The following is a 27,790-nucleotide window of genomic DNA, read 5'->3' as shown; positions in this document are numbered from 1 at the left end:
CACAGCAAACAAACGCTGCTGCTGTTTGTGCGTCCTCTAAAACAATCTGACGGATTTACCCTGGAACGCCTGACCCTGCAAAAATGCTGCTTGGTCTCCCCCCGCGAGCCGGCGCGCTTATTACAGCACGCACATCCACAACACACTGGGCTCATTGATATTCTGACCAGGAGCATTCCAAAGTGCCAGATAGACATCAGCTCAACTAAAGAGTCAGAGATGCGTTTTGATGCAGTCTCCAGTGCTTTCCTCACCTGTGCTTGAACTTGAAATGAAACAAACCGGCCGCTCGCTCAGAAGTCGGCGATCAAGATATGAACGCCAACTAATTCTCTGCCTAATGAAATGCACACTGACGCACATACTACAACGGTAGTGAGCTAATAGTCCTAACGAGCTCTGCTGTGATTACAGTTAACTGTAGGAACAAATCAATTACCACGCCGAGATGGACTAGTGCACATCGACCACTCGGAAAAAGTGCAGATACAGAGGAGAGTCTGCATTATGTTTGCAAGAGCTGGCGATTCCAGCGAGACAGAGGCGAAAGTAATAATCCTGCCGCAGTAGCCTCAGGTGTTGCGAGCCAAAAGTGAGAGCACTCAATGCTTGAAAAGAGCAGTGTGTGTGTGTGTGTACATGCGAGTGTTATACGGCGCTGCGTGTTAAAAACCCTTTAGACCCAACGCACCACTCTGGGCGGTGTAGTTAGTGGATCAGTGAATGTCTGTTGGGAAAAGCCTGGTGACTGGTTGGCATGTCCAGATCCTCCTGTGAAAACAACTATGTAGAAAAACCGTGGAGGGGTGTATGAAATGATCATTTGTTTTGCCTTTAATAAGAGAACATCATGTATTTCTTGTTGGATCCTGAGGTGGCGACTACAGGAGGGGTGGAAATGTGCACACGGCTGACAACAGTTAACCACAGCACACAGAAATACTTTGAGCGTAAATGTGCTTTGTTCTTGATTTATCTTTGGCAACTGTTAATAGAGGTCTAAAAAGAGACTTGTGTCATTTATAATATCTGTTCATCAAGTGATTCCTGCCCCCCCCCCCACAAAAAAAAAGACAGCACAGCTTTCACAGCTTTTATCTTGGGCTACAATAGTGTTTGAAGTCAGACTTGACAAGGCTGCACAGACTGACAGTATCAAAGGCTGCTCACTTTTCAATGAGCATGGATGAGGGTTGTTAGTTCCCAGTCAATGCATCGACTCTATTATTACAATAGAAAAAGATTTGGTTCCTTTATTATTAGATTGGTGTATTTTTAGTACCAAGTGATGTTTAACACCAGAAAGTTCAAATTTAAAGGCGTCGGGTTGATCAGTTCGAGGTGTTGTTGCCTTTTGGGAAGATGAGTTCTTCTGATCATGCTGCGGTGAGGTTTTACCTTGTTTCATGTACATCTCACCTGGACAACTGGTTGAATATCAGTAAGTGTTGCTGAACATATTCTAAATCACTGTCACAACAATCCTGGCTGAAAAAGTGACTGAGATTGTTGAGGTGCAACAAATAAGTCTCTATATATTACAAGACAAAACGCTTCAGCAAACGAAAACCCAAAACAACACCTTCAGCTGTTGCGACTTTACCAAGCAACACAATTTTCCTTGTGCTTGTGTTTTACAGTTTAGCCGCGCCGATTCCCAACAACCCCTGCCGAAAATTCCAGATGGACGAATACCTCTCCTCCGCTGCACCAAAGGCAAAGCCAAGAAATCTCAGCAGCAGAAGTGAACTGATCTGCTGATGTGCTTGTGTGATATCAGAGCAGCAGAGCAGAGCAGCACGGAGCGGGGAAGTGTGTCAGAGTGAGCGACAGACAGCGGGTCCCCGGGGGTCTCAGGGCAGCATCGTGGGTCTTTCGTTTCCTCCTACTCCTTTGCCCTGTCCCCATTCTCCCTTTTCCCCCCCCCCTTTCTTTTGTGTCCTGCTGTCTCATCACCGTTTCGCTCGCTCGCTCTCTCGCGGGGCTCTATTCCCATTCAATCAAATTCAAGCAAAGACATGCAGGGCTATTTATAGGAGAGTGGTGCTTTTTTATCAGCCTGTGTCTATTTGTGGCGCCGAGATGTACAGAGGGCTTCCTGGCTGCTGACGTCAGCAGTGCAGCGCTGCAGAGAGATGGGGGTTATGCTCGAGACAGTAGGAGAGAACGGCAGAGGGAAAGACAGAAGGAGAGGGAGCAGATGACAATGCCAGACAAAAAAGGGAACCAGAACAGAGTTAGAGGAAGCATGACATTTGGTTGTTGGTAGAGAATTTGCATGAAGCCTCTCGGGGGGGGGGGGGGGGGGGGTTTATTTCGGTCTGTGAGATGCAAATGCGAAAACGAGCGCAAAATCTGTGTACCTGTTTCCCCACTCTGTGATATAATGGCAGGCTGCATGGGGAAAACTGCGCGCTTCGGATAAGGAGCCCCTCAAGAGAGACCGGATTAGTGGAGAAATGCCAACCACGCTGCAGCTTGGGTAAACACCATCAGCAAACCCAGGACACCCACCGACTCATGCGTCACGTGCGTAAGCACGCACACATACATTTATTTGCACGCAAATAGTCTGAACTGCACACACGACGCATGGAGAACCCTTGTGCTTCGCACGCCGCAATAGGCAATTTGGTGGTCTTCTCCCACATGAGAGCACTACATCAGGTCACAGCGGCTTCGCACGTCGGCTCTCAAAGAACATCCAGCAATTCATTTACACTCGCTGTAGATACTACAGGAGTAAACCACATAAACCCAAACCGTGACAGTTGGATCAAGATAAATGGTGTCACTAAACTGCTACAGCTTGAATTTGTGATCATCTGCAGCAGATATTTCGTATTTCGTTTCGTAAAGCGCTCGCGGGGCCTTCTGGGAGCAGTCACTCTGTGAGCTCATTTAGCCAGCATGAAAATAAAGGAAGCACATCTTTTCTGTACAGACTCAACACCTGTTTACACTGGAGGGTTGTTTGCTTCCACAGTTTAGGTTACAGCTAAAAGGAGAGGTGAGTTTCCATTACTGCGGTTCAGAAAAGAAGACAGAGAGGCAGGGATGACGGAAGAACAGGAGCAGATGTAAACAGCAAATCTATTTGTTTTTGTTATCCCGCTGCAATTATCAACTGTCAGATCCCAGGGGGGAGCGGGTGGAGGATCATTTAAGAGAACAGAATTAGGGATGTCAGTCAGTGGAAGGTAGTCAGCATTCTAGGCCAGCTCACAGTTTCCACTTGTGAGTGTAGGCATGGAGCCACGTCTCTATCAAAAAGGATGAACGCAAACACGAAGATCCCTACAGAGACTTTGGGATCGACAAACAAATGCGTATCTTCACAAATATCTGTTGATTGTGCAGCTACAGTGTGCTTTTATTTAGTAATTCTCATAACATGTGAAAAAACCTGAATTCTCAGTAACGTTTTCCTTAATTTTAAGCCAATTGCATGAAATGAATGTTATCATGGTCTCTTGATATCAGTGGACAAAGTCTTTTTTTCTTTTTACATGCATCACCAATTACCAAGTATTGAGCAGACCAGCTGGCCTCTTAGCCTTGTTAGTGGTTCGTTGTTGCTGCAAGTCCAATCAATTATCAGGTTTAGCTGGACTGTTACAGAAGCTAACGAACCCGGTGTCCAAAACAACACCTGCTAATTGCATCAGAGCGAACCTGTGTATGGAGCATTAATGGAATGTCACTGTTTTAAATAAAGGTGATTTCATGTGATCATGGCGTGCAACAACCGTGCAGCTTGTCTGCAGATCCTCATGTTAAACAGCTTGTAACCAACGTCGATCGATCCCTGTGCTGGCAGTTTATTTCATTAACCACTGTTTGGCGGTTTTTAACAATGCGAAAGTGTACTTCATTAATGCTAAACACCTTGAAGCGACAGGTGGTTGAGTTCTAAGCTTCTGGAACAAACTCTCTAAACCGAGCATGAACATAGTTTCTAACGTGTGTATTAATCTATTATCATATTTAGCATATATGTTATATGCAGTTGTGCACTGATTACATTTTGAGTATGCAGATTTGTTTTCATTTATATACAACCATCCAAATAGAAAGGTGGAGTGACTAAAATATTTCTGAAGACATGCAATCATATGGATTATAAAACGTATACAATGAATGGTTCTGTGTGCAGAATTCCTCTTGAGACGAGTTGGTAGATAGGGCAGGAGGCCACACAAGCCAACATAAAAAAAAAAAATAAATAAAAACATGTTTTGTGGGAATGACGGCACTGCATGACTGCGAGGAACTAAAGTGTATGTGAGATACAACCTTCTGACATGCAACTTCTGACGTACGGGTGCAGCACACACTATATAAAACAAAGGGTCATGTTATCTGCAGACCCTGGAACCCCAAAAGGAACGCGCTGGTGTCTTGGATGAGAACACTGGACGGCTACGGCTCAGTGGGCAGCTGTGGCTGAGTTGGTGATGTGAGTTCAGTCAACTCATTTCGCCCTCTCTTTATGTCAAAGTGAGCAAAACACCAGACTGCTGTCGACTGTGGTGTGTGTGTGTGTGTGTGTGTGTGTGTGTGTGTGTGTGTGTGTGTGTGTGTGTGGGTTACTTGAATGGCTAACAGTGTATTGACGGTCTGTGTGGTTGCTGTTCTCATGCTAAGGGTTTCAGAATGAGCAATTTAGAAAAACACAAGATCTTAGTAACGCTGGCATTAACAGTATGTGTTACATTTGCTCAGAAAGCCAGAGTTAAAGTGACTGTAAGGTGACTCCACAAAAGGGAAATTAAAAGGGCTAATCAACAAAAGCCAGGCTTGAAATAGCACAATAAGTTCAAACCAGTCTGTCAAGTTTCACACATGTCAAGCCTGACTGAGGAAGAGCAACGCAATCAAGCCAGAAGCAACTATTGGAACACGCATTCACTTTTTTTTTTTCCATATGACTTGTGAGGAAGATCCCAGTTTAAATATGCATTCAGTCAAGACAGTTTATCGCTAAACAAACTACTCTTGGTGCGCAAGCAGCCAATTTACTCAGATTTCTTTCCCTTTCACACTAGAAGATTGTCACATGCAGAAACAAAAACAACACACACCCACAGCCCCAACAGCATGTATATGAGAGTTAATTGTTGTATCTAACTGAATGGTGAATGTGGCTGGTTGATTTTCTTGTGACGGACAATCAAGCATGAAACCTGCCATTGCAAACTGACCTCAACTCCAGAAAACACTGGGGCCACAGAAAACCTCATCAGAGAATGAGAAATAGTATTAAATTACACAAATTAGCAAAACAAATAAAATAATAAGGTAGATTGACGTTTAAAAGCTGCAAAGAAAATACACAAGAGCATAATTTTGGGTTTCCATCTGGGTTAAACTTTTATTTAATCCTCATTGTGATGAGTTTGATTTAGTTTCAAACTCTGTCTTTTTAGCCTGGTCAATGGCAGGATAACAGCACAAAGTGAAGACATGCAGCTCTACATTCGAGAAATTAAGTCATCGAGAAAATGATCAGAGACAACTGAAAAAAAAAAACCTGGATTCATCCTGGGTGTGTGAAATAGCTCTGGAAGATTCAAGCAATATTGTGTTACTCTGGCACTGCTGTCCGATTTGATGAGAATAAAAAAAAAAAAAACATTTCAAATATCAGAAAAAATCTTGAGGTGGCGTTCACAGTTCTATTTCCTCCATTCTTTGGTATTCATATATCCCAACAGCAACAAGGCTGAATTTAAAACAGCTGAGATTAAATGTAAAATACAGACCTATTTAACATATACAAGGTACTTTTACATTATTCTGTATTGGCTTGTTTCAATAACCTCCTTGAAGAAGGTTGTATTTCTCATGAACTCAGTTTTCTGACAATGACCAGTCAGATAGCGCAACAGCAATTAGTGCACCTTTATTTAAGAAATGACTTTTTTTTTTTTTCCCTTACAGACCACTTTTTAATACTGTCACGTTTCTCAGCCCTGAAGAAAATGAGGCAGTTTCACACAGAAACATTAGAAAAATGCACAGTTCACACATCATGTCACCGTCTCACACCTGCCACAGACACATGCAAATGGAAACACTTTCTCAAACCTATTTTCAGAGAAGTGTGGGCAGGGAACATCACAGAGATTATAAAGCTGGTGCGCACACACACACACACGCACCGGTTCAGACCGATCTACAAAAACGTGACTTTTTTTTTTTTTTTAACAGAAAACAATCATAAACACAAAAACCTGACAACATGTCTGGAAACACGACAAAGGACGGGTAACAAGAGTTGTTCTTACCTGCACCAGGAAGATGATAAGGAAGTAAAAATTGGCAATTCTTCTAAACTGTTCAAAGAGATTCTTTGGTAGAAAGTTCCAAACTGTATACTGCGGGGAGGGAAAGAGAAAAACAGGCGTTTCACTTACAGAGAAATAAAACGGGTATTATGATTTGTGGAATCCTTTATGAAGGTCTTTGCTTTCTAAGTCTCCCACTCTGGGATGACGTTTTCAGACACATCTAGAGATGTTATGAAAAGGTTTAGCAAGGGAGGGGTTGGATTAGAGGCTGTCAATATTCACAGTCTTGTATATGTGTATTATTTCTGAGCTCGGAAAGGAAAACAGGATAAAACTTCAATAGCTCCCGGTCTCTTATGTGTGCTGACTGGAAAAGGGGGCTCTTGGGGGAGCAGAGGTATGCCATTGCTTTGGATTAAGCGATTTATCTGCTTAATTTCCCTATTCTGGAATGCAGAGCCGATGAACTTCGCCGGGTCGGTGACTGTTGGTGTGTTTTGTTCCTTAAGTGGCCGCTGCTGCCGATACCGTTGGGGCAGAAGCGATACTTTTATCTCCTCATGTCCCAGAGAGAGGCGGGTCAACAATGCCCCGCTGTTAACTTTGTGCTACACAATACTGTGCGGGCGTTGAAAAAAACTACAAATACGAACATGCGGCTGCACACAAGCAGCAATGGGGCGCCATTTATGAAGGGGAATGTCTGCATGGGGAGCGTTCAAATGCAGCGGCAGCAGAATGGCCCATCTCATTTTGCTGGAGAGAAAGGAGAGTGAAAGTAATGAGAAAAGGGGGGGAGGCGGCGGCGGCGAGGGCGGGGGCGGCTGAGTGTGGTGGTGCAGTGGCAACGGGAGCATGAAGGGAGAGGCGGAGATTGGTCATTCCAGAGTGCAAAAGCAACAGGATGATGGAGAGTGGAGGCATGGAGGAGCATAAACACTACAGCTGGAGTAATTAAAGACTGTTTACCCTGACACGCTGGCAGGAGGCAATTGATCGGCCCTTCCTCGCCGGGACCCTCTCTGCACCACCATAAATCCCACGGCCATCTTACTCTCACTCCGCTTCCTTCTCCTCATCACTCGTGCCGTTCATAACCAGAAGCAAGCCGGCAGCTGTCTGAGCTCGCCGTTTGACAACGGAACGAGGGCTCGGTGGAGGGGGAAGTCCATCACGGCCCCGTAAGAAACAACCAAACCCCCCCCCCTCCCCTCTACTACGTTAACAGCAGCCACGCATTTCACCGCTACAGTCGGCGCTCCCCTGACAGACAAATAATCGCCTTCCGTAGGGAGCTAAGACAAGTATGTGGAGAGGCAGCGGGAGGAGGAGGAACAGAGAAGGGAAGACACGGGGAAGCTCAGGACTGTTCAAGAGTGCACTTTGCATTCCAAGTGTTGAAAAAAAAAAAAAAAAAAAAAAAACTAAAGAAAAATGCCTGCAGGCAGGTGGAGCATAATATGCAGTCGAGCCGAGGAACAGAGGAATATGAATTTCATCTGTGTGTACGGTTAGAGGGAGTGTGCTTCTTACCTTGGAGGACACGATCCTGTTATCACAGAACTTGGGTGGGATGAAAGCCTCGTTGGCAGGACACGACCGATGACCGACGTAGATAGTCCGACTGTCAACTCGTCTCTCATCGCCGCCAAGCTGCAGGAGAAAACGGCACAGAAAGGAGGACACGTTAGTAACTCCGGGCTCCTCTTTTCACAAAACAGAGATAAGGCACCGAAACTTGCCTGGAGAAATTTAACTAAAGCTGAAGTGTGGATTATAAAAGAAACAAGAATGACTCAAGGAAAGTCTAAATTTGACCCACCATTTGAAGCAAATGGGGGATAAAAACGGGGCATTATTATATCGGGTACAAATCTATGATCACAAAGGATTTGTTCAGGCGATAAAAAAAAATGTACAGTCTGGGGAGGCCTTAAATTCCTCTCACAGAATGAGGAGATTAGATTTTCTACTGTGGAGCAGAAAATTAAAAAGACCTGAAAAGCACTCCACTATAAAACTATTGTGCACAAGCCAATAATTCAAGAAGGAGGTGGAAAAAAGAAATATGACAAGGGTCAGTGGGCCAGAATGGTGATTGTACGGGGACTATAACTTAATTCATTTTCTCCCAGTTGGCCATCCATCACTGATAAACATAAAATATAGACGAGCAGCCATTAGTAAAAACACTGCTGTTAGATTTATGGGTTGAGCTTTTATTTATTTATTTGAAGCACTGTGATATGTGTATATATTACTACTCACTAACACCATTGCCCGACATTAGAAAGCGTTCAGACTGCCGGACGCAGGTCAGGAGCCAGAGGCATGCTGGACAGCGAGCCGAGCCGCAGAAACCAGGTGCGTGTCATAATTTTACAGGAGCTTCCTGAAACAAATTGTTTAAACCTACCTACCAAAAAAAACAAAAACAGATTCAAAAGCTCATGTTTTTTTCTTCTGTGGTGAAATAAAATGCACTGCATGCGTCTGCATTCTTTTGAGATAATGAAATGTTTGATTACAAGGTGCTGTAAAAGGTTATCCATCTGCACTGTTGCAATTTTATGACAGTGGTTCAGAAAAATGATTTATGTAGATCACCGACATCCAATCGCTTTAATAAGGCCAGTATGTGCCAGAACCCATCCAGTTTTCCCAGATTAGTGCATCGGTGTCATAATTAATGTCACTGCATGGCAAATTTGTGAATTCAAGCACACTCTGTGTCTTAAGATGTAACAAAATATTGTATCATCCATCAGTTATTTCGATTCCGCCCTAAGTTTCCAAACAAAAAACATTCCAAGGCTTTGTGTGGAAAAATACAACAGGCTCCAAGAATGTGTGAACTGAACCAACATATTCGATCATCCAGAGCAACAATGCTCATGTTTGCTTCCATGGCGCATCTGTGGTTTCCTCCTGGATGCTCCTTATCCGAGAGAAGATCTAAGGAATAAAAGCTATTTTGACATCTATCAAGGGCCGACCAGCTGACCAGTCAATAAATCCCTGTAAGATATCACAAAGACAAGTTGATCTTTTCGAGGAGGAATTAATAGTCTGCTTTACCTCCATGAGTGTTTTCCTTTCATTGCTATTCATAAAACCAGTAAGGAAGTGAAATTTAAGAAAACTGACCTCTATAAGAAAACATCGAGTTCTCCAACAGTTAGGATGACATGTTATTGTGAGTGTCCTGCTGCTGTAATCACGTTGAAATGATCCTGATTGTGAAACTGAAAAACTGACTGAACTGATAGATTTGATTATATATTTCATTCTTCCACTTCAGAAATCTCAACACACTTCAGTCACATTCGACCATCCACACACTGTTGGCATTAGATAATATTAAATAAACATGCTATGTGTAATAATACTGGATGTTCAAGGTTTGTGAAGGAAACATGGAAGTAGATGATGCTAATGTCTTTACGGTGCAATGTCCCTTCTACTTTTTTTTCCCCCACCAGCTGTGACTGGGCTCTTTCGTTTTTGTTCTTTCCATCACGTATATCTGCCGTTCACACCAGCAGCATTCAGGAGTGGAGCAGTTTGTTGTTCTGGTCATTTTGCTTTGCTTTTTGTGCTTTTGTGCATCTGAACTCTGCGTGAAATAAAGAAATGAAATTCCAATCTGTTTTTAACACACACTGGTTTATTTTGAAAACGCAAAGATCCTCAATGCCTTTTGTGTGACGACTTCCTGTCTGGCTCAATCGTCTCTACGCGACTTGAAGACGCTTCTGTAAATAACAGACATATTGTCCTCGGTGGAACAACCGAGCATTGTGCCGGACGGCCATGAATTGCACTGAGTGTTGCAGCACACTCATGTTTCACCAGAACCACGGCAGATGTGACTTCAGGGCTAGCCACAAGTTCTTCTTTGCCCAAATTTTCTTTGCTCATCAACGGTAGTTTTATCACTACAAGTTCCAGAAACTCTGAGCCTCGGCCACTCGCATCTACCAGGTTTGGAGACAGAGTAAAGTTCCACCTGAATAGTGGAATATGCATCTTAGGCATGCTAATGCTACAATATATTGTGCAGACTTGCACATAATCACACACCAATGATGACTGTTTTTCCACGCAAGGTGCTCACACACCATCTGTGGCAATTCATGGTTTACTTCCTTGCCTGAGGAACTTTCAGACATATGCTCAGGGCTTGATGGGGAAATAAACCCTCACTGATTTAGACACAGCAATTTTTAAAAACCAAATTGAGAAGTATTTTATTCACTAACATTCTCTCTTTCCCCTCATCCTTCTCTTCCTTTTTATGCAATCCAACAGCTAACCCAATACATGGGAAAGTTGCTTAATAGAACGAGAAGCACTTTAATTATTCACATGATAAGCTCGTCTGGCCACAAATCCACTGAATGCTGTCAAGTAGTCGTCGCTTCTGAAAATTTGTCAGCTCCACATTCATAATTTAGGTCTCCTGTTAAACCATACTGATGTTGCTCAACTGGATTGGGAACTGGTGACTGCGGAGATCATTTGAGAACAATGAGCTTGTTGTCATGTTCAGGAAATCAGTCAGATTATTCAAGCATTGTGGTGTGCTAGATGCAGAGGGCATGCAAATACTGGCCTTAGCCGAGTGTTCACTTCCCTTTCCTGTGACTGGAGAGGCACCAGGTGTGGTCCTCTGCTGCTGTTCATATGCCTCCGGGAGTGCTGATGCGTGCAAATCCGAGTACATCAACAATTTGTGAAAAACTCAGAGAAGTCCATCTGGCACCAACAATCACACTTTATCCAAAGTCACTTATATTGCGTTAATAAACCATTTTCAACTGTGATCTTCATCGATTTATCTTCACCAATCATCAACATGACAGACAACCTATCAGTGACAGACAACCTATCAGTAATAAATGCAGCAGCTTCAAAACTTCACAGCAAAAGTAGAGCAAGGTTCTCTCTTCAACAGAGGACAGAAGACTCACAGCCAGAGACATTAAGAACCACCTTTAGTGAAAAATCAAAGTAGTCCTGGAAGTGATTAAGTTTGGAACAACAACCTTCCAAGGTTTCTCCGAATTCTACTTCGAGGAATTGATTATTGATCGAATGCAATGCTCACATCAATCGGTCCATCTACTTTGCATTTTGTCTGATGACTGACAAAAGTAAAGAAGAAAAAATGCAGGACAACCGGTGCCAAATGCCAAGACAAGACTGGTTGCGGCGCCAACAACAACAATACTAATGATGTGTGACTGTTATGCAGACCTTCCTTGGACTGGTGACAGTAAGGAGCCATCTTGGAATGTAATGTGTTTTGGAAAAGACGGCAAACAGCTGATGATCTGTGAGATGACAATGAGATATTGGTATGCTGAGTGTTTGCATTTTATTCTGGTCAGTGTTCCGACTCCAGAATAAGTCAAACTTTCCAAGCCTTAGAGGAGGCTGAAGAAGTCTTGAAAGACCAGATTACCAAAATAACTACCAAAAGGAAAGTGTGTGTTACTTTGCGCACTGTTGGGCAAACGTACCTTGCTGTTTATAAGAAGCACTGCCATGTATTGTTTTTGCAATGAAACCACACACACACGCAGAAAATTGTATACTATAAACACTGACGATGACAATACACTGATATTAATGTGGATAGATGATGAAGTTGGATTACTGCATCAGGTGATTTTCAATTTTTAAATCATCAAGTGAAGGGGAGAGAATATGGACTGGTCGTTGTTGTTAAGAACTATTTACTCCAACCGTGGAGCACAACTACAGCAGCAGAAAAGCTGTGCTTTCCCTGTTTTCATGGAGCTGGAGTATTTTCAGAATTTTCCATCTTAGAAGGCATTCTCAAAAAAATTGTTTTCAGTGTAAACAAGGCCTAAAGCTCCCAAAAATCCCTATCATGACACACACATATCACACACACACGCATCGAACCCATAAAACATTACTCTTGGGTCATAGCTCCAAACTGCAGCAATTTTATGTGCCCAACTGAAAGTCAGTCAGCAAATGCTGTATCAGTAGTTTGTTCAAGTTCTACTGACAGGGGATCTGGTTCATTTAATATGAAGGACAGCAACATGTGGATTCGGGGGACACATTACCATGAACATCTGATCCTGGAAAAATGCCAGGGAGCATGTGAATTGAGGCCACCTGGAGCGCAGGCTGCCCAAAGTCTGTTTCTGACAAGAGGTTAGATCAAAGAATAGCCTCAAACCCTCAGAAGCTTAATTTATGCATGTGGGGACAAGAGCATTGCCTACATAACTCCAGCCTGCGCAGTCATTTGTTTCTCATTAGTGGTCAAGCAACACAAAAACAAAGGCCAAATTATTAGCGTTCGTACTGAATTGTTTCCCATCTTTTGTCTACTCTACATGAGAAAACCGAGCTCGGAAATCTTGCGTAATGCTGCTTTACACATGGGCAGTCATGTTCGCGTCTCGGCATGGATGTCAACCGTACCGTTCCCCGCACGCTCTGCAGACACCGACACTCCTGCAGGACCGCAAAGACCTGGCTGCCAGAGAACGATGGGAGAAAGAGTGGGAGGAAGAGAAGAGTGAGAGAAAGGAAGCACAACAAGATCCAAGGACAGAGGCAACGCCAGGTTTTTCCTATATCAAACAACAACCAGCCCCCGGGAGCAGCGAGCCAAGTGCACTCCCGTGGTCTACATTTGTTTGTTTATTTGAATCAGATACAACGTTTCTACAAGTCGCCCTTCCTCCGTATAGCTTGTACTGCTGACAAAGCTGTGAATAATTAATAATACATTGAGTAATGATGCAGAGCCAGAGGGATGATAATGTGCAAAAGTTTGCACAGACAAAACAAAAAAAAAAAAAAAAAAAAGCAACTGAAGACATTATCTGCAAACCAAATTAGCCTTGAGACAAAGTACAAGGTACAAGTGAAGGGCTGCGGCTGGTACTTCAGGTCAGACGGGCAACCGTGTGAGCTGTCTGGCTCCCACCAGCGCTTGTGCCCAAGTCGTAAAAGACGAACGTGCACAAGAGCCGAGCAATAAATACGCGTCCGAGTTGAGAAGCTAATAAGACGATCGCTCATTTTCATGAGCACTCATCTTCACTCCACAAAACCTGTGCGACATCCTGCATCATCAAACCTCAAACCTGGACCACTGTACGATTACAGTGGCCTCTTAATGCTGGCAACAAAACACACACACACAGCCCATGCTGAAAATGAGAAAAATTACTTTGTCTGCAGCCAGAAAGTAGCCCATGCCCTGGGTCGGAGAGATAAGAAAAGAACTATTGAATGGCCATTGATTTAGTTGTGGAGTGACAATTAAATATAATAAGGGTCAGGCGGAGGGGCTTATTTCATTTCTGAGCGGTTACGTGATTGCAATGCTCAGTTTCAAAGCAGTGATGTAAAGGCCACAAAAGAAATGCTAATGTAGGAGAAAAAAATAATAAAATTGATTGCATTTTCTTTTCCTCATTGTCAAAAAGGTCAAACAAAGCCATTCGACGCCAACGATGTTAGTAAGTAAAGCAGAGAGTCAAGTGGAAGTATGTCAATATCTAACAGTAGATTTATCCTGGACAAAAAAAAAAAAGCCACAAAACATGAATAGAGATCAATAAATACAACATCCAGCGATGAATTAAGCTGGTATGTAATTGCCCAGAAAAAATAAATGGTGCATTAGAGAATTGAGTGGGGCGGAAAGTTTGCATTAAACGATTCTATAAATTAAATTATGCACATATTGTAAAGGGAGCAGAGGCAGAGACAGGAGAGGAAGGTGCTCCACTGAGAGCAGAGAGATGTAAGACTGCATTCAGCTCCTGCCAAACTCCCAATGATGACTTTGGTCTGATGACACTGCGTCCTGTCACACCATCTCACTATTCAGTGACTCCACTGTTTTGTCACAATCTGCATGCTGTTAGCTGAACAAACGCAATGAGTAACCAGAAAATTACAAGGCCTGTTTGCTGTGCTATAATCCATCACAACAGTAACTTTGGGCGATAACTGACGGCAGAGTCTCTGCCAAACTCTTCACATCATATTTAATTTTTTTTTTTAATGTTTTTGGCCTTGTGTCCCAGATTTCTGGTTCTGTAATCTGCATTGTAGAAATGAACTAGATCACAACTCCTCTATAAATGTACGTAAAGGTGATAAACATCTCAGATTAGAAACTGAGTCAGCCTTGTAAAAAGTGTTTCCGTTATCAGAAGATCAAAACCAAGTCAGAAGCAGGGCGAAGCCTCATGTTTCAACAACTAGTAATACATACATGGGGGGTTTTTCACATCACATGGTAACAGACCACAAATCGTTTTGAATTTTCATGAAAGCACTGATCTGATTTACGCTCCTCTCTATGAAGCATTCACTAAACAAGGCACACATATTACTTCATCTATGCGTTCATAAAGTCAATATGCATTGCTCATTAGACTAAGGGAGGTTTCGCAACCCAAACTCAGCAGGTTAGAAACTGAAATATGATGTGAGCCCGGACTTTCAGTCTCAACATTCATGATCAAAGCTCATTCAACAGGAAGTCTTCATTTCTCTTTCCGGTGGGCAGTTCAGTGTTAATCCATGTGGGGTTGGTGAGTTAACCAGCGTCTCAGGATTTTGCCATTGCTGAATCATTGTAATTAACACAAAACCACAAGCAGGACAACATGTTTGCTGTTGGGACTGAATTATGCATCACAAAACACAACACCACAGCTCTGCCAGCCCCACCCTGGAATTTTCTAGACCATCTGACAACACTTCCTTTTGATCTGGAACTGTTTCTAGGGAATAAAGCCATCTTCTCAGACCTCTAAACGAATTTCTCCAGTAGAGTCAGATTTTTCTGGGGCAAAGTTCAAGCAAATGGAAATGCATAACCTTCCAGTCAAATGTAAATCTGACAAGAATATGACAACAAATCCAGTTTTCTTTGACATGGCATGTCTTCATTGATATAAACATGTTCCCATTTATGGTCTGAAAGTCAGTCACACATACCACGGCTGGTTCTGGCTCTCAGGACTGCGCGGGACAGTAAAGTGTGTTTTGATGTTTGCTCCTTCAGTTGTTAAGCTGCGTGTTGAGGATTAAGTGAAGTGCGGCTCCAGCAGCCAACATGTGTACTATATCTCCAGAAGAGGCATCGAGATGACACCATGAGCAGGGGGGAGAAGAAAGAAAAAAGCTTGTCACAGCAAGTGTGACAGTGCTACAGTGAGTATTATTTAACCTGACACAAATAGATTCTGTGGTCAAACAAAATCGATGCCTCAACTTTTTCTTACAAAAAGTGCTGAATTAAATTGAAAAAGTAAGTCTGAAAGAACACAGGAGGTCTAGCTTTGTTCTGAACACCCCGTTTTTGTGAGTTTTGCAACTTCTGGTACGCGGGAGGAAAAACACTAAGCTCCACCAGCGCATAATGCAGGGGCTGTGCTATTAAGCTTCAAAAAAATGCACCCACAAAATCTACTTAAACACATTTAATGAGGTGTGAGGGAGCTGTACAAAGAAGAGAGAGCACCGGGGACCAATGCTTGTACTTCTTTATATCCTGCACGTGTACCTCGAACAAACTGTACTACATCTACAATGACAGATTCATTGTTGAGTCCATGTTCCCGTCTGACCTGAGAATTGACTCCATGTAATTCTCTCAGCCAAAATGAAACACGCTCCGTGCCGTTTGGTTTCTCGTGTAGTTAAGCTGGAAGAATTGTGTGCTCTGTAAGCCACTCAGTCCATCAATAACATTAAACATCAGCTTTAACTACATCCTATCCTACCTGTCATTAAGAGGCTGTTGGAATTTAGGTGTATTTGCAATAAGATGAATGGCATTAAGTAATATAAGCCTGGGAGTGGGCGACATGGTCGGTTCAGATGTAACGTACACAAAATAAACCACATTCAATTAAAGTTTTAAAAATTATTCAATAAACTGATTTCAAATAATTAGAATCAATAAAAGCACAGCGAGAGGAGCTGACATCCTGACTACAACCAACTTATTTCAATGCTTCATTTCAAACAATAGCAAGAATTCTTGCAATCAATCAAATTGTGATGTATAGAATTCAATAAAGTAATCAAAGGAAACGAATTGTGGATTTTTATCCTAAAATGTAACGAAACAAACAATAACACAATGTTTTCTCAAAAATGTCAACAAAAATGGTGTTTTGGACCAGCAGCGTTTTCTTCACACAGCAGCAGTGGAGGGTTTTTTTGTTTGTTTGTTTTAATCTCGACTTTAAAACAGATTTTAAAAAATTTTGGTCACATTATCGGGTGTACACAATATTAATTTCCCTGCGGCGTTCTCTGATCCATAGCATATGTTTAGCTGTTGCGCTGTTTGTGTGGGTGTGCATGACACAGGAGCTCTGGGCAGATGGAGGCCCCCACTTAAGAAACGACGAATTCCCCTTGGCCAACAACACCGCAATGGTACTTTTTATAACCAAAATTAACTACTTTGTTAAATAAGTATAGTAGCCCTTTTAATGACCTTCCCTACTGTGTCCTTTCTTAATAATTGTACACAGCAATAAGCTCAAAAAAAGAACTGGTGACGTCTGTTGTTGGGAATATCCGAAACAGTACAGTAAGCAGAAGTTTAATGAATTTTTAATTGCAGTTACAATAAACAAGCAAAGATGTTTACATGCAGCTTTTACGAGCTGGAGTTCAATGTTTTTAAGACTTTTTTCTCCCGTGACTCCTCCAGACACTCCTTGCAGTCGTGTCCTCACTTGCATGGTTTTCCGTACTGTGCACTGATCTGAAGTTGACCGTCAATCATTACCGCAGCAGCGTCTGCAGTACAGAACGTCTTTTCTCGCCCCGCATGCTCACGTGTGTGTTTGAATTACAACTACAATTGTGCACCAGACTATGAGATACTATCAAACCCACTCAGAACCTGTTCTGAACGCTTGACTGCTGTTGCTAAACAAGCTGCTCGAGCTGAACAACAAAACACTGAACACACTTTCAGCAGTGGCTTTTCTTGTTCATTCCGCACTGTGAAAACACACCTTTAATACACACTTTTTTTTTTAATCCTGTGTTAATGACAACAGAAAAGACGAGCTTGCAGGAGCTCAAAGTTGCTACTATGTTAGATTGAATCCAGCTGAGTGATGAATGTTTGGGAGGAAGACGTCTGTGTGGCGTCAGAGCTCTTCGTCGCTGCAGTGCTCTATCTGGCACCAACCTCTCCTTCATTCCCTCTCTTGCTTGTCCTATTCCACCATGCCCACTCTGTCTCACTAATTGTGACTCTCTCAGGTGTGATTACACATCCAAGTACTCATTGCTGTGGCTGAATTTACAGAGGCTGCGAAACCTTTTGAGGAAAATATAGCACAAAGACACATTACTGTCAAACCAAAACGAGAGGAGTGTCACTACAATGGCTTCGCCAAGTGCTCACCTCTTTCTTGCATTCTCCTGTGCAGCAAACGTGTTCTTAATTAAGCTCCCTCACTTGGACTAATTTGTCTAATTTCAGTACAAAGGCCCTCTGCAATAAATAAGCATAATTAAAAATCTTTTTGACTTCAGAAGTATAACCACAGCTACTGTATTCAACCAGAATCATATAATAGCTTTCTGTCATTTACATCTTCAGGTATCAGCGACAGCTTCTGAGCTTAATTTGTGAAATATTTTACATTGTTATTTATTCATACAGAAAGAGAAACTCTCAATATCAATCAGACAAAATGGACTCATAAAATAAAGACCGTAAAATGCTATCTTCATTACCTTGGCCGATAACAGGACTTCTACACCGCTTTATCCAAACAAGGCAGGTTGCGACCACAGATAGTCACCTTGTTACGGTGCACAATTTTGGACACTGGGAGGAAAGTGGAGCACCCAGAAAAGACCTAAACATGCACAGGGAAAACATGCAATCTCCACAACCAAAAGGCCCCCCTGTAACCTAGACTCGAACCAAGAGAATCCAAGCAACTACACTACACCACAATCACAATCAAACGTATTATATAATGTCTGGACTGTAGGAAGAGAGTCTGTAAGGTTTAGCGACCCCCAAAAAAAAAAAGCTAAAAATTGCCAAAAAAAGATCCATGGTTTTAAAAACAAGTATAAATAAAAATTTGTAAAAATAACTCCGGCCGGTGATTGATCCACACACAACAAATAGAGTCAACTAGGAAAACACTGCATTGCTCTGCCCTCCTCAATTACAATATGATCAATTCATTTCAAACAGAAGAAACTCAATCTGAAGTTCAGTCGCCTCATGCTGTACTAAAGTCACCAAACAGTTCAAAAATACAAGAGCATTTTGATAGTTGAACCGACTGGGGTAGATATCAACAGGTAAAAAAAATAATAATAATAAGAGAGAGTTAGCATCAGTAAAGCAGAGACAATACTCCATAAGGATACTGCAACATGAGTTACCTCCATTACAGGTTCACCAACACTTGGCCTATGACAAAGTATGACGACCCCATATTAAAAGCTACTCTCTCCTCTGTCCTCTGTCAGCACACAGTGATGAATAGCACCACAGAGTAATTATGGTCCAACTTGAACTGAGGGCTGATCCTAAGGAGCTGTTGTGGATAGGCAAAGGCTCATTGTTCTCCGAGCATCCCTGCAGCTGTAGCAGACACAGAGCGTACTGTACCATGGGCTGGTACTGGCCTACATTACGCCGTGTCCCTTGACAATGGGGAGGAGGGGAAACTCATCTACACCCCGCACTGGGAGCCACTTCCTCAATCATTTGGTTGCTTCAAAAAGCCACAGACAGCTTTCGTGCCAACTACTGCTGCAACGCGGGCTTTTGAGAAACATTTTAAACTTCCAACATCTGAAGAAATATTGGACTTTTTGAAAGCGGGTAACAGGTGGAGATGAGCTCAACAGTTTCCACTAAAAGGAAGAGTGAAAGAATTGATCGTAATCTGCCTAAAACACAGAAACCATAAAACCCTTTCAGTGGAAACCTCTGAACATGGTTATTGTTCAAGAAGAGAAGTGAGAATGAGAGAAAAAAAAAGGGCATCGTTCACAATAACTGACTGTGGTTTCACAGGAAATGTTCAAGAAAGACGTAAAATGCTGACATAGGTCAGTCAGACATAGACAAGCTGTTCCTCTAAAAATAACCTCAAATAGACCCCACAAAGAGCATAAATGCAGCTTGAGCATGCAAACCAAGCATATTTTATATTCAATCGCCAAGTTATTTTTTAACTGCGTAAACAGTCTTGAACATTCATTTACAGAAGATCTGATTTGAAGATCATGTTACTCTTCCTTGTGGAGTACGAACTTTGCCTCTGCAGCTGCTTTGGTCTGGAAAAATGAGTTCAGTAAGTGCTGCTGAGAATGACAAAAGTGCATTATTTTCTGGAGTTCTCTTGCAGCAAAGCGCGACACTGTGTTTTGAGAGGGCTGGTAAAAGGGAGTGCATCTGGAGCTCCAGCCTCGTCACACTTTAATCTATAATTAAAGAGAATTTAAAGTAGCGTAGCCTTAAATGGAGTATGGTTTTTCCAGCCAAGTACACAGGCTCTCTGTACTCTGTTTGCATGCGTATGTGTGCGACAAATAACCAGATTCAGCTACTTAGAGGAAGGTGCTTGATCCAGCTGCCTTTTTCTACGGCGAGTGTGGGCTGCTGTAGCTTAACCATATTGAACAACACTACAATGGTCTTCACGGACAACACCATGTCTGGCACGGAGCCACGCAATATCAACAAAAAGGCATCTGAAGCACATCGTAATGCTGACGAGCCTCAAAAAAAAAAAAAAAATCCCTATCTCAGCTGCAGTCCTACTGATGACATTATCTTCAATGATGTACCGAGCAACACTGAGTGTAATTGCCATTTGATTAATTATCCTGAGACGCTGCATAGGAGGGCAACAAGACTAATGACAAAAATCAATATGATCCTTTCCTTCTCATGCTTCCCCGGCTAAAAGAGCATGATTGGTTTTCCTTGTCCTCCCAAGCGTTTCCTCCTACTGAACTGTGACCACATGGATTTTGTTCTTTCCTTGACTGAGCAGCACCGCCTGCCTCGCCGGGAGTTTGGAGATGAACATTATAGGCTGTTGCTTAACCTCGGTGTTGTGCACGCGGGAGGAGGGGAGGCATGCCCGCATGTCTTCAAACACTCGTTAAATCCTCACAGGCTGTTCCCTCTTTCTCCCGTGTCAGCGAGAACCCCTTCGTTTCAGGTGACAATGAAAAAAACGGGGATGATGAGACATCACAGATGCTGACGTCTCTCCCCTTTTCCTCCGAGCTCGAGCAGAGAGTGAGACAGACACGGAGGGGGGGAGAAAAAAAAAAAATAACACGCAGTCACACCACAAACACACACATCTCAGCATTCTCTTCACATCTCACTGCGAACGCACTCCGGGTAATGCTGGAGCCGGAGTATGGCACAGAAAATCTCTGGATGAGCCTTTATACATATATGGATGATGAGGATGCATTTTGAGTGCCACTAGCGTGGCGAGGATCCGTGGGTCAGGAATGGGAGGAGTAATGTGAGGAGAATTCAAAATAAATGAAGCTACCTGAATTATTTAGAGGTACAAACTGAGAATTCAACCTAGCTTTTAAAGGGAAGTGGAAAATTGCCACAAAAAGCCATCCATGGTCCCCTTATAACCAACCTGAAACACCCACTTCAATGTTATCCACTGCAGGAGGCTCGGAAAAAAAAAAAATCCCCCGTCCATTAGGTGGAGAAAGAGATGGAGAGGTGCAAAGAGGCTACAGTCCCACCCCCTGGTTTCATTCCACTTTCTCAGGTTTGAGTCACGCAGGGCTTTCGGGTGTCCCTCGCTATATTTCATCAGTCTGCTATCCCATAGCCGGCCATTATTCTTTCACACGACCCCCCCCCCCCCCCCACCACCACCACACACACACTAAATATATTTATTACCCTGCTGTGTGTTGCAGATGAGTTCCTTTGGCCGTGTTTCCGCTACTGGACAGAGAGCAGGAGGCCAGACGGAGAAAGGAAGGAAGAGAAAGAGATCAGAGTAAGCAATTCTGTTTGCCAACCGGTTCACGGTTGCAAGACTAATGGCGGCAAAACGGAGCACGGCCGTAATCGATACGCATCTCTCCTAATCAAACAGGCATGATAAATCAAACAGCTCCTCATGCGCTGTATGCTCCGTTGGCTGTCAGATGCACTCTTTCCCTCTCTGCTCACTCAAGGGTGACAACTTTGAGGACACTTGTATCTCATCACTTGCTAAACGGCCCTAATACTTTCCCAACAGGTGTTACCAGCTGTTCTCTAAACGAAAATACAGCAAAAAAGAAAGTACTGAACATTACTGAAGGTTTTACAACACTGAATGAGGGACTCGATACACCTACACTTGAGGTTAAAACACTTAACTGCAGAACAAAACATTAGCTTTTGCAGCAAAGAACAGGTTTTTTTTTCGGCTCATGTGTTTACAGTGAGAAAAGCGCTTGGCACAAAAATAATGAAATGTTCAAAAGTCGTTTGTGCTAATCTCGATATCTGGCTAATCCTGCTTGTTTTGGATAGAGAGAATGAATGTTTGCATGTTCATCCTAGACCTGCGGGTATTTTTGCCTGACCCTGGAAACAAGTTTGCAGAGCCCTGGGGCTTCAAAAAGCAAATGACCTGCGGCGCTGTAACGTCTCCTGCTATGTGAGGGTCTGCTTATGATCACTTGAGCCACAGTCAAGTCAGGACAGCGCTCGAGGTCACACAGCGAGGACTGTCAGCCTGCAGCTACATGCAAAGACTAAAAACAACTTCTTTGAGCGTGCCTTTGAACAACAATCACCAGTTAATTTAAGGCATTTTGGTCTCCTTTAAGAAAAAAAAATCAACCTGAAAACAAACAATGTTTCATATTTGTTATTTAAAAGGTCTCAAAACAATCTAAAATAATCAAGTTTTAGCCAAAAATCATAGAGAATCCAAACACTGGTCTGGCTGACTCAATGGGATCATTTCCTGTCTTTGTGCACAGAGCAAAAGCACCTGCAGAGCCAGCATCCTCCTAATGGGAGAGTTCACAGGAGCCTGGGCGTACTCCTCCTGCGCTCACTACTTGACCAAAGGAGTCTTTGCTGCATTACTGTACAAGTCAAAATATAAAGCAGAAACTTCACACGTGTAATTTTAACCGAGCAAGTGAGTAGGAGGAGATCTACTAGTTACCATGGTGCAAAAAAAAAAGATACTGAGGTGCTGCCTGGGCGATGGTGTTTTCATGTGCCTGTGCTGTTCTGCTTGCACTCAAGGCAGGGGCTCCCACAATGAATACTATCACATTTCCGCCAGGCTCCACCTCTCGCAGATCACACTGCTGCCTTCAAGGGCTTGAACGAACATCAAAGGCGACTGTGTGATTTTGCATTCCTGTCAAGAGCATTACAACCTCTGGAGCTTCCCCCCCGATGAAAAGCCCTGCCCCACTCATTCCCACAGCCATCTTTAATGATTTTCCAAAGACACACTCTGGGTTTAGTAGCACGGCGCATCACAGTGGGAGAGTTGAGAGAAAACACGAGAGGTTTCCTGCGTGCTCCTTGGATTTGAGCAGTCACTCTCTCCGTCTCCCCCCACCCCCCCACCCTCATTATGCACGTGTACCTCTTGTGGGCAAGAGGAGGGTGGTGTGATTCGGGAGGCAGGGAGCCAGAGCCTGAGATAACAGCGCTGTGTGCATCAATGACAGTGTGACTGGCTGCTCTGCACAAAATATTATTTACAGCTCACACTGGAGAGAAATTACAGCAGCAATCCTCTCCAGAAGGAGGAAAATCAGCTGACCTGGCAACACTTAGAGAGAGGCCAGGAGGAGGGTCAGGCACTATAATTATTATATTGCTTCTCCTTATTCATTGTCAGTATCTATACTGCTCACATAGTGTTTGGGGAATCGGCCCAGTGACGACAACAGGTTACTGGTGCATAAGAGGATGATAAAGAGGCAGTAAATGCGGTTTAGCATTTATAAACCCAGTCTTGCAGATAGTTACTCCACTTTCAACAAGCCCTCATATGAAAAGGGCAATGAAACCAATGGATGAACTTTAAAAGGGTATGCATTAAATTGACCAATCGTGAAATATGATGGCAAAGCAGTTCGTGTTGGCAAAATACCAACTTCTTATGGTGGAAAAAAAAACCCTAGTAGTTAGACACAAAACAGCATCTCAGCAATAGAGAATAACAGTATAATAATGGAGGGTTTAAAGTAACAAATGTTAGGCATCCTAAGGGGCAAAATATTTCTTAAAAAGAATGTAATTACTAGTAATACAAATTAGAAGTTCAGTTTGACACATTAAGTAGGATATATTTAGAGCATCGGTGTAAGATTGAATTCAGTTCAGAGGCTTAACAATAACACAATTTAAATGTTATCAGTAAAATGCAATTCTGAGACCGTTCCAAAAGTTGCTTTCTGTATTTCAATGCATAGGCTTGAATGAATTATGAAAGTGCTTAAAATGTTTCTGTAATTATGTTTTACAAAGCCTTAAGAAGTAAACACTCCAAAAATTAGTGCAATTTCAACATCTTGCTCTTTTTAATGTATCCTGGTGAGCAGACCAAAAGTCACACCCTCAATCTGTGGCAATGCTTTCACAAATTCACCCTCACAGTATGGCTTTAATGCTACTGGGAATTGTCAGTGAGTTAGTTTTCACTGCTGCATCACTCATGTATTGGCTCGGGTCTCCGTGTTGTTAATAATCTGCTGCAATTACAAAAACACACCGATTCCCAATAAAACAATGGGTCAGGTTTTTATGAAAACATTGCAGTGGATGTTATTTTTATTTTTACACTGTGAAATATGTGACCCTGTAGGTCAGACTGGACCTTTTGGTGAGCTGGTTTTTTGGATGGAGGGAGTCCAAGCTGATGTTTTCATGTTTTGTCAGTGGGACTGCCCATTACCCACACTGATCAGTTTAAAAGCACACAGCATATAAACATCTGCAAGCATTAAAAAACTTGCACCTAAAGTTTTAAATAACCCAACTGGTTTCTGATATGATGTGTTGGGCCACTCCTTATTTTAAATGAATCTACTGAAGCATAAAAAGCCACAGAGGTTTGATGAGTGTCACAGCGGCTTATAATTGAGTGTGTATTTTTAGTATATTAGACTCCAGAGAGCAGGAGCCCACTTCTCTGAGATCAGGTATGAGTTGTGAGGTTGTTTTCCTCCAGTGTACAGGTGGGACTGCCTAGAGGGGGTCGAGCATGTCCGGATTTACCTGAAATTCCACTTCAGCCAGCATCAGCCATGCATCTGTCGTGACTTCCTGGCTGGCGAGAACTTAGCCAAGTAAAGTGAGGCCACTGTGGCAATGAGAAGTAACAAGTTTTGGGGCTTTTTAACTGTGAAGCTGAGTCTTTCCACATGCGTTTCGAGGGGAAATATGTGGGACGCGGTAATTAGAGGAAGCGGCTGCTTAGCAGTGCATTCTTTTAGGGCACAATCACAGCAGATAAAACGCTAGCAGGAGCAGCTGGATGGCAGAAGCTAACGGTATGAGGAGAGTGTGTGTGTGAGAGAGAGGGAAGAGTGTGTGAGAGAGATGTTGATGCCAGGCACACGTACCAGACGGTTCAGTCTTCTCCGCAGCATCTTCCGATTTCTTTGATTTCACAGCACTGATGAACTCTTATGACTCAACAGACGCCTCCGGGCTCCGCTTCAGCTTCTCCGGGGAATAACTTTACATGTATGTTAGTTGACGCGCTAGCTCCTTAGCTATCTATTTCCTACTCTAACGTTAGTTCTAGCTATATGGGGTGCCGCAGCGACGCTACATCGTTTCCATTTTGTTTGATTTCGGTATCTTCGCACCATTCGCATTATCTCTCCCCTGGATTTTTTCCGCGTTGCGGTGTACTAGTCGCGCTTCCCGTTGCTCAAGGCTGTAACAGTCCCTGACATTTCGCTCCGTGCCCTGTTGCTTACACTCCTGCAAATCATTGGACGCCGCCGAGTGTGGCTCTCCCGCTGACTCGAAAACTGCTCCCCGACACAGTTGCAACTAACTTCTGCTGTCAATCGCTGCGCACAGGTCTCCAGACCTCCCTGTCAAACAATTTTCACTCCAAACAAGCAGCGGCAGCAGCAGCAGCAGCCCACCAGCGTTCCCACGTTCACAGGCTCCACCCGGCGAAGGTGCGGCGAGCTTCGCGCGCGGGGTGTTCTGGGAAATGTAGTCCTCAGTCTGCAGAGCCAAACGGCAGAAACTACAAAAAAAGACCGATTTATTGAAACACATGACAGCAACAACAAGCAGCTCGTTTAGTTTGATGATACAGCAGCTTTCTCCATCTCCACTCAGAGGAGGAAGGACAATTGAAAATGTGTGTTCTAGAGTGAAACTATTAAACAATTATGAACTAAAAATAAAAATACTTTACTATTCCCCTTGCCCCGATTTCCACATTTACCCTTCCTCCATTAGGGTGCTACAGGGAGCTAATGGAGACCAAGGGTCTTGTTTGGGGCCTACAGTGATGACTTGCCTCTTGGAATTTAAATAGGATTTTTTTGGGGTGAAAACATTAATCCACAACAAAAATAGTCAAGGACGCTTACCTGCAGTAACATCACATTAACATTTAAACATATTCAGCGATAAAAACAATATGAATAATATGAACATATAAAAATGATACGTTGGCATGGTGGAGCAGTGGTTAGTATTCTCATCACAGAAAGAATTTCATGGGTTCAAATACTATCCCTATCTTTCCTTTTGGAGTTTAGATGTTTTTCCAATGTACGTGAGGGTTTTTTTCAGGTTCACTGTTTTCAACCCACTTTGCAGAAATATGCATATGAGGTTAACTGATGGCCCTAAAAAACTGAAAACAGTTGTTGTGGCGAGATGTTTCGGTCCTCCTACCAGAGGGGACTGACTCGACGAGCATGTGAGGAGGGTGTGAGGGACTGGCCAACATGACTGCAGGTGTCTCACCATGAAATCATTCTCTTTGGGGTCCATCCTAAGTGGAGTTTGCATATTACAGATGTGTGTAGGGGTTTTTATTCCAGCTTCCATTAACATTGCAGAAACAGGCACAAGAGGTTAACTTGCTGCTCCTTAATGTCTCTCCGGTGTTGTGATGGTGACCTGTCCACTGCCTCCATTATTTCTCAGTAGTTAACCCATCTTTCTCTAGTTCATCTTATTAGCTATACATGATAGGAGCAGTGAGCTGCCACAGCGGGGCAGCCAGGGAGCTGTGAGGGTCAAGGACTCACAGTGGTAGCCTGTCAGCAGCAGGATTTGAGCCTGCAGACCTCTGTGCACAAGCTCATTTCTTTAATCGATTGGCTCCAGCCCTGTGCAACCCTGAACTGAATGGATAGTGCAGGTAGGCTCAAAATACTGCTGTTCAAAACTAAAGTGAGTGCACAAAGTCTTATTTTATTAAATTAGAGACCAGCTAGAGAACAGGGGGAACTAGACTGAATTGAGCCAAGTGTCAGAAATAATTTTTTCTTAGTAGCTATGTTGAAGAGTAAGAGAGCAAGTGAGGCTGGCTTTGTCATTTGGTGTAAGACTGCGGCACTGACCGAAAGACATGGGACTGAAGGTGGCAGCGCTGGGGTGTTAAGGATTTCAAAGTAAGTGAGGACAGTGGGCGCAATATCCCTTTATTTGGAAAGTGTTTGTGTTTGTTAACTTCAGAATCTCTTTGTGTTCTCCTCTAAACTGCCGATGGGAAAATCAAAGAAATGCAGTATTATTGGAAAAATATAACACAGTATTGAGAGATGTAGTACTTCCTGTTCCAAGTTGGTGCAGCTGGTTGATATATATTCATGGAAGGAAGATGACATTAGAAAAATTGTGCACATCAACACAGTACATGGAACATATTTGTTTTTACAATTTAAGCTAAATGCATGTTTTGCAGTGAAAGTTTGAAACCTTTTCAGCTTAAGTGGCACGAGAGTCTACCAAAGACACCAAGACAGTGTGTGAACACAAAGAGTTTATCCTCAGGGAAAAGGAATACACAATACATAACAGAATACAACAAATAAACTGTAATTCAAATATAGTGTGTTATGAGGTTTCTTCCACTTTTTAAATTTTTTTGTAATTGTGCAGGGGATACAGAAAACAGAGGGTTTTGGAAGAAGATGATCGATGAGAAGATGCCAGATAGAGAAGCAAAACTTGTAAAATGTCAGAGCACATTCTGAAATAAAGTGGATTAAAGTTATGTTATGTCAGCCAGTGAGAATACAGAGACAGTTGTGGAAACAGAATGAAAAAAAAGTAAGGATTTCATATCATGCTCACTTTTAAAGCATCAGATAAACATCCATTATTATAGCATTAAAAATGAGCACGACAGCTGAGGTGAACATTAATGGTAATGTCACTGTGGAATATATTAGACAGCGAGAGACCTGTC

The 27,790-nt window shown here is 42.9% G+C and overlaps 1 protein-coding gene across 6 annotated transcripts in view; it reads right to left on the bottom strand.

Moving 5' to 3' along the window:
* Positions 1-25,521, bottom strand: part of atp11c (ATPase phospholipid transporting 11C (ATP11C blood group)) — a 44,684-nt gene extending 19,163 nt beyond the window's left edge. For all 6 annotated transcript variants that reach the window (XR_003933424.1, XM_030114775.1, XM_030114798.1 and 3 more), the window contains exons 1-3: positions 24,960-25,521; positions 7,827-7,946; positions 6,291-6,380 (exon numbers count right to left, since the gene is read on the bottom strand). Coding sequence is in view for 5 of the 6 variants with exons in the window: in XM_030114775.1 (XP_029970635.1) it covers positions 6,291-6,380; positions 7,827-7,946; positions 24,960-24,986 (237 nt within the window). In the remaining variant the exon portion in view is untranslated. The remainder of the gene's footprint in view (positions 1-6,290; positions 6,381-7,826; positions 7,947-24,959) is intronic.
* Positions 25,522-27,790: the final 2,269 nt, after the last annotated feature.

The sequence above is a fragment of the Salarias fasciatus genome, chromosome 2, assembly GCF_902148845.1.
Source record: "Salarias fasciatus chromosome 2, fSalaFa1.1, whole genome shotgun sequence".
Lineage (NCBI taxonomy): Eukaryota > Metazoa > Chordata > Actinopteri > Blenniiformes > Blenniidae > Salarias > Salarias fasciatus.
This window is presented reverse-complemented; position numbering and strand designations above follow the sequence as displayed.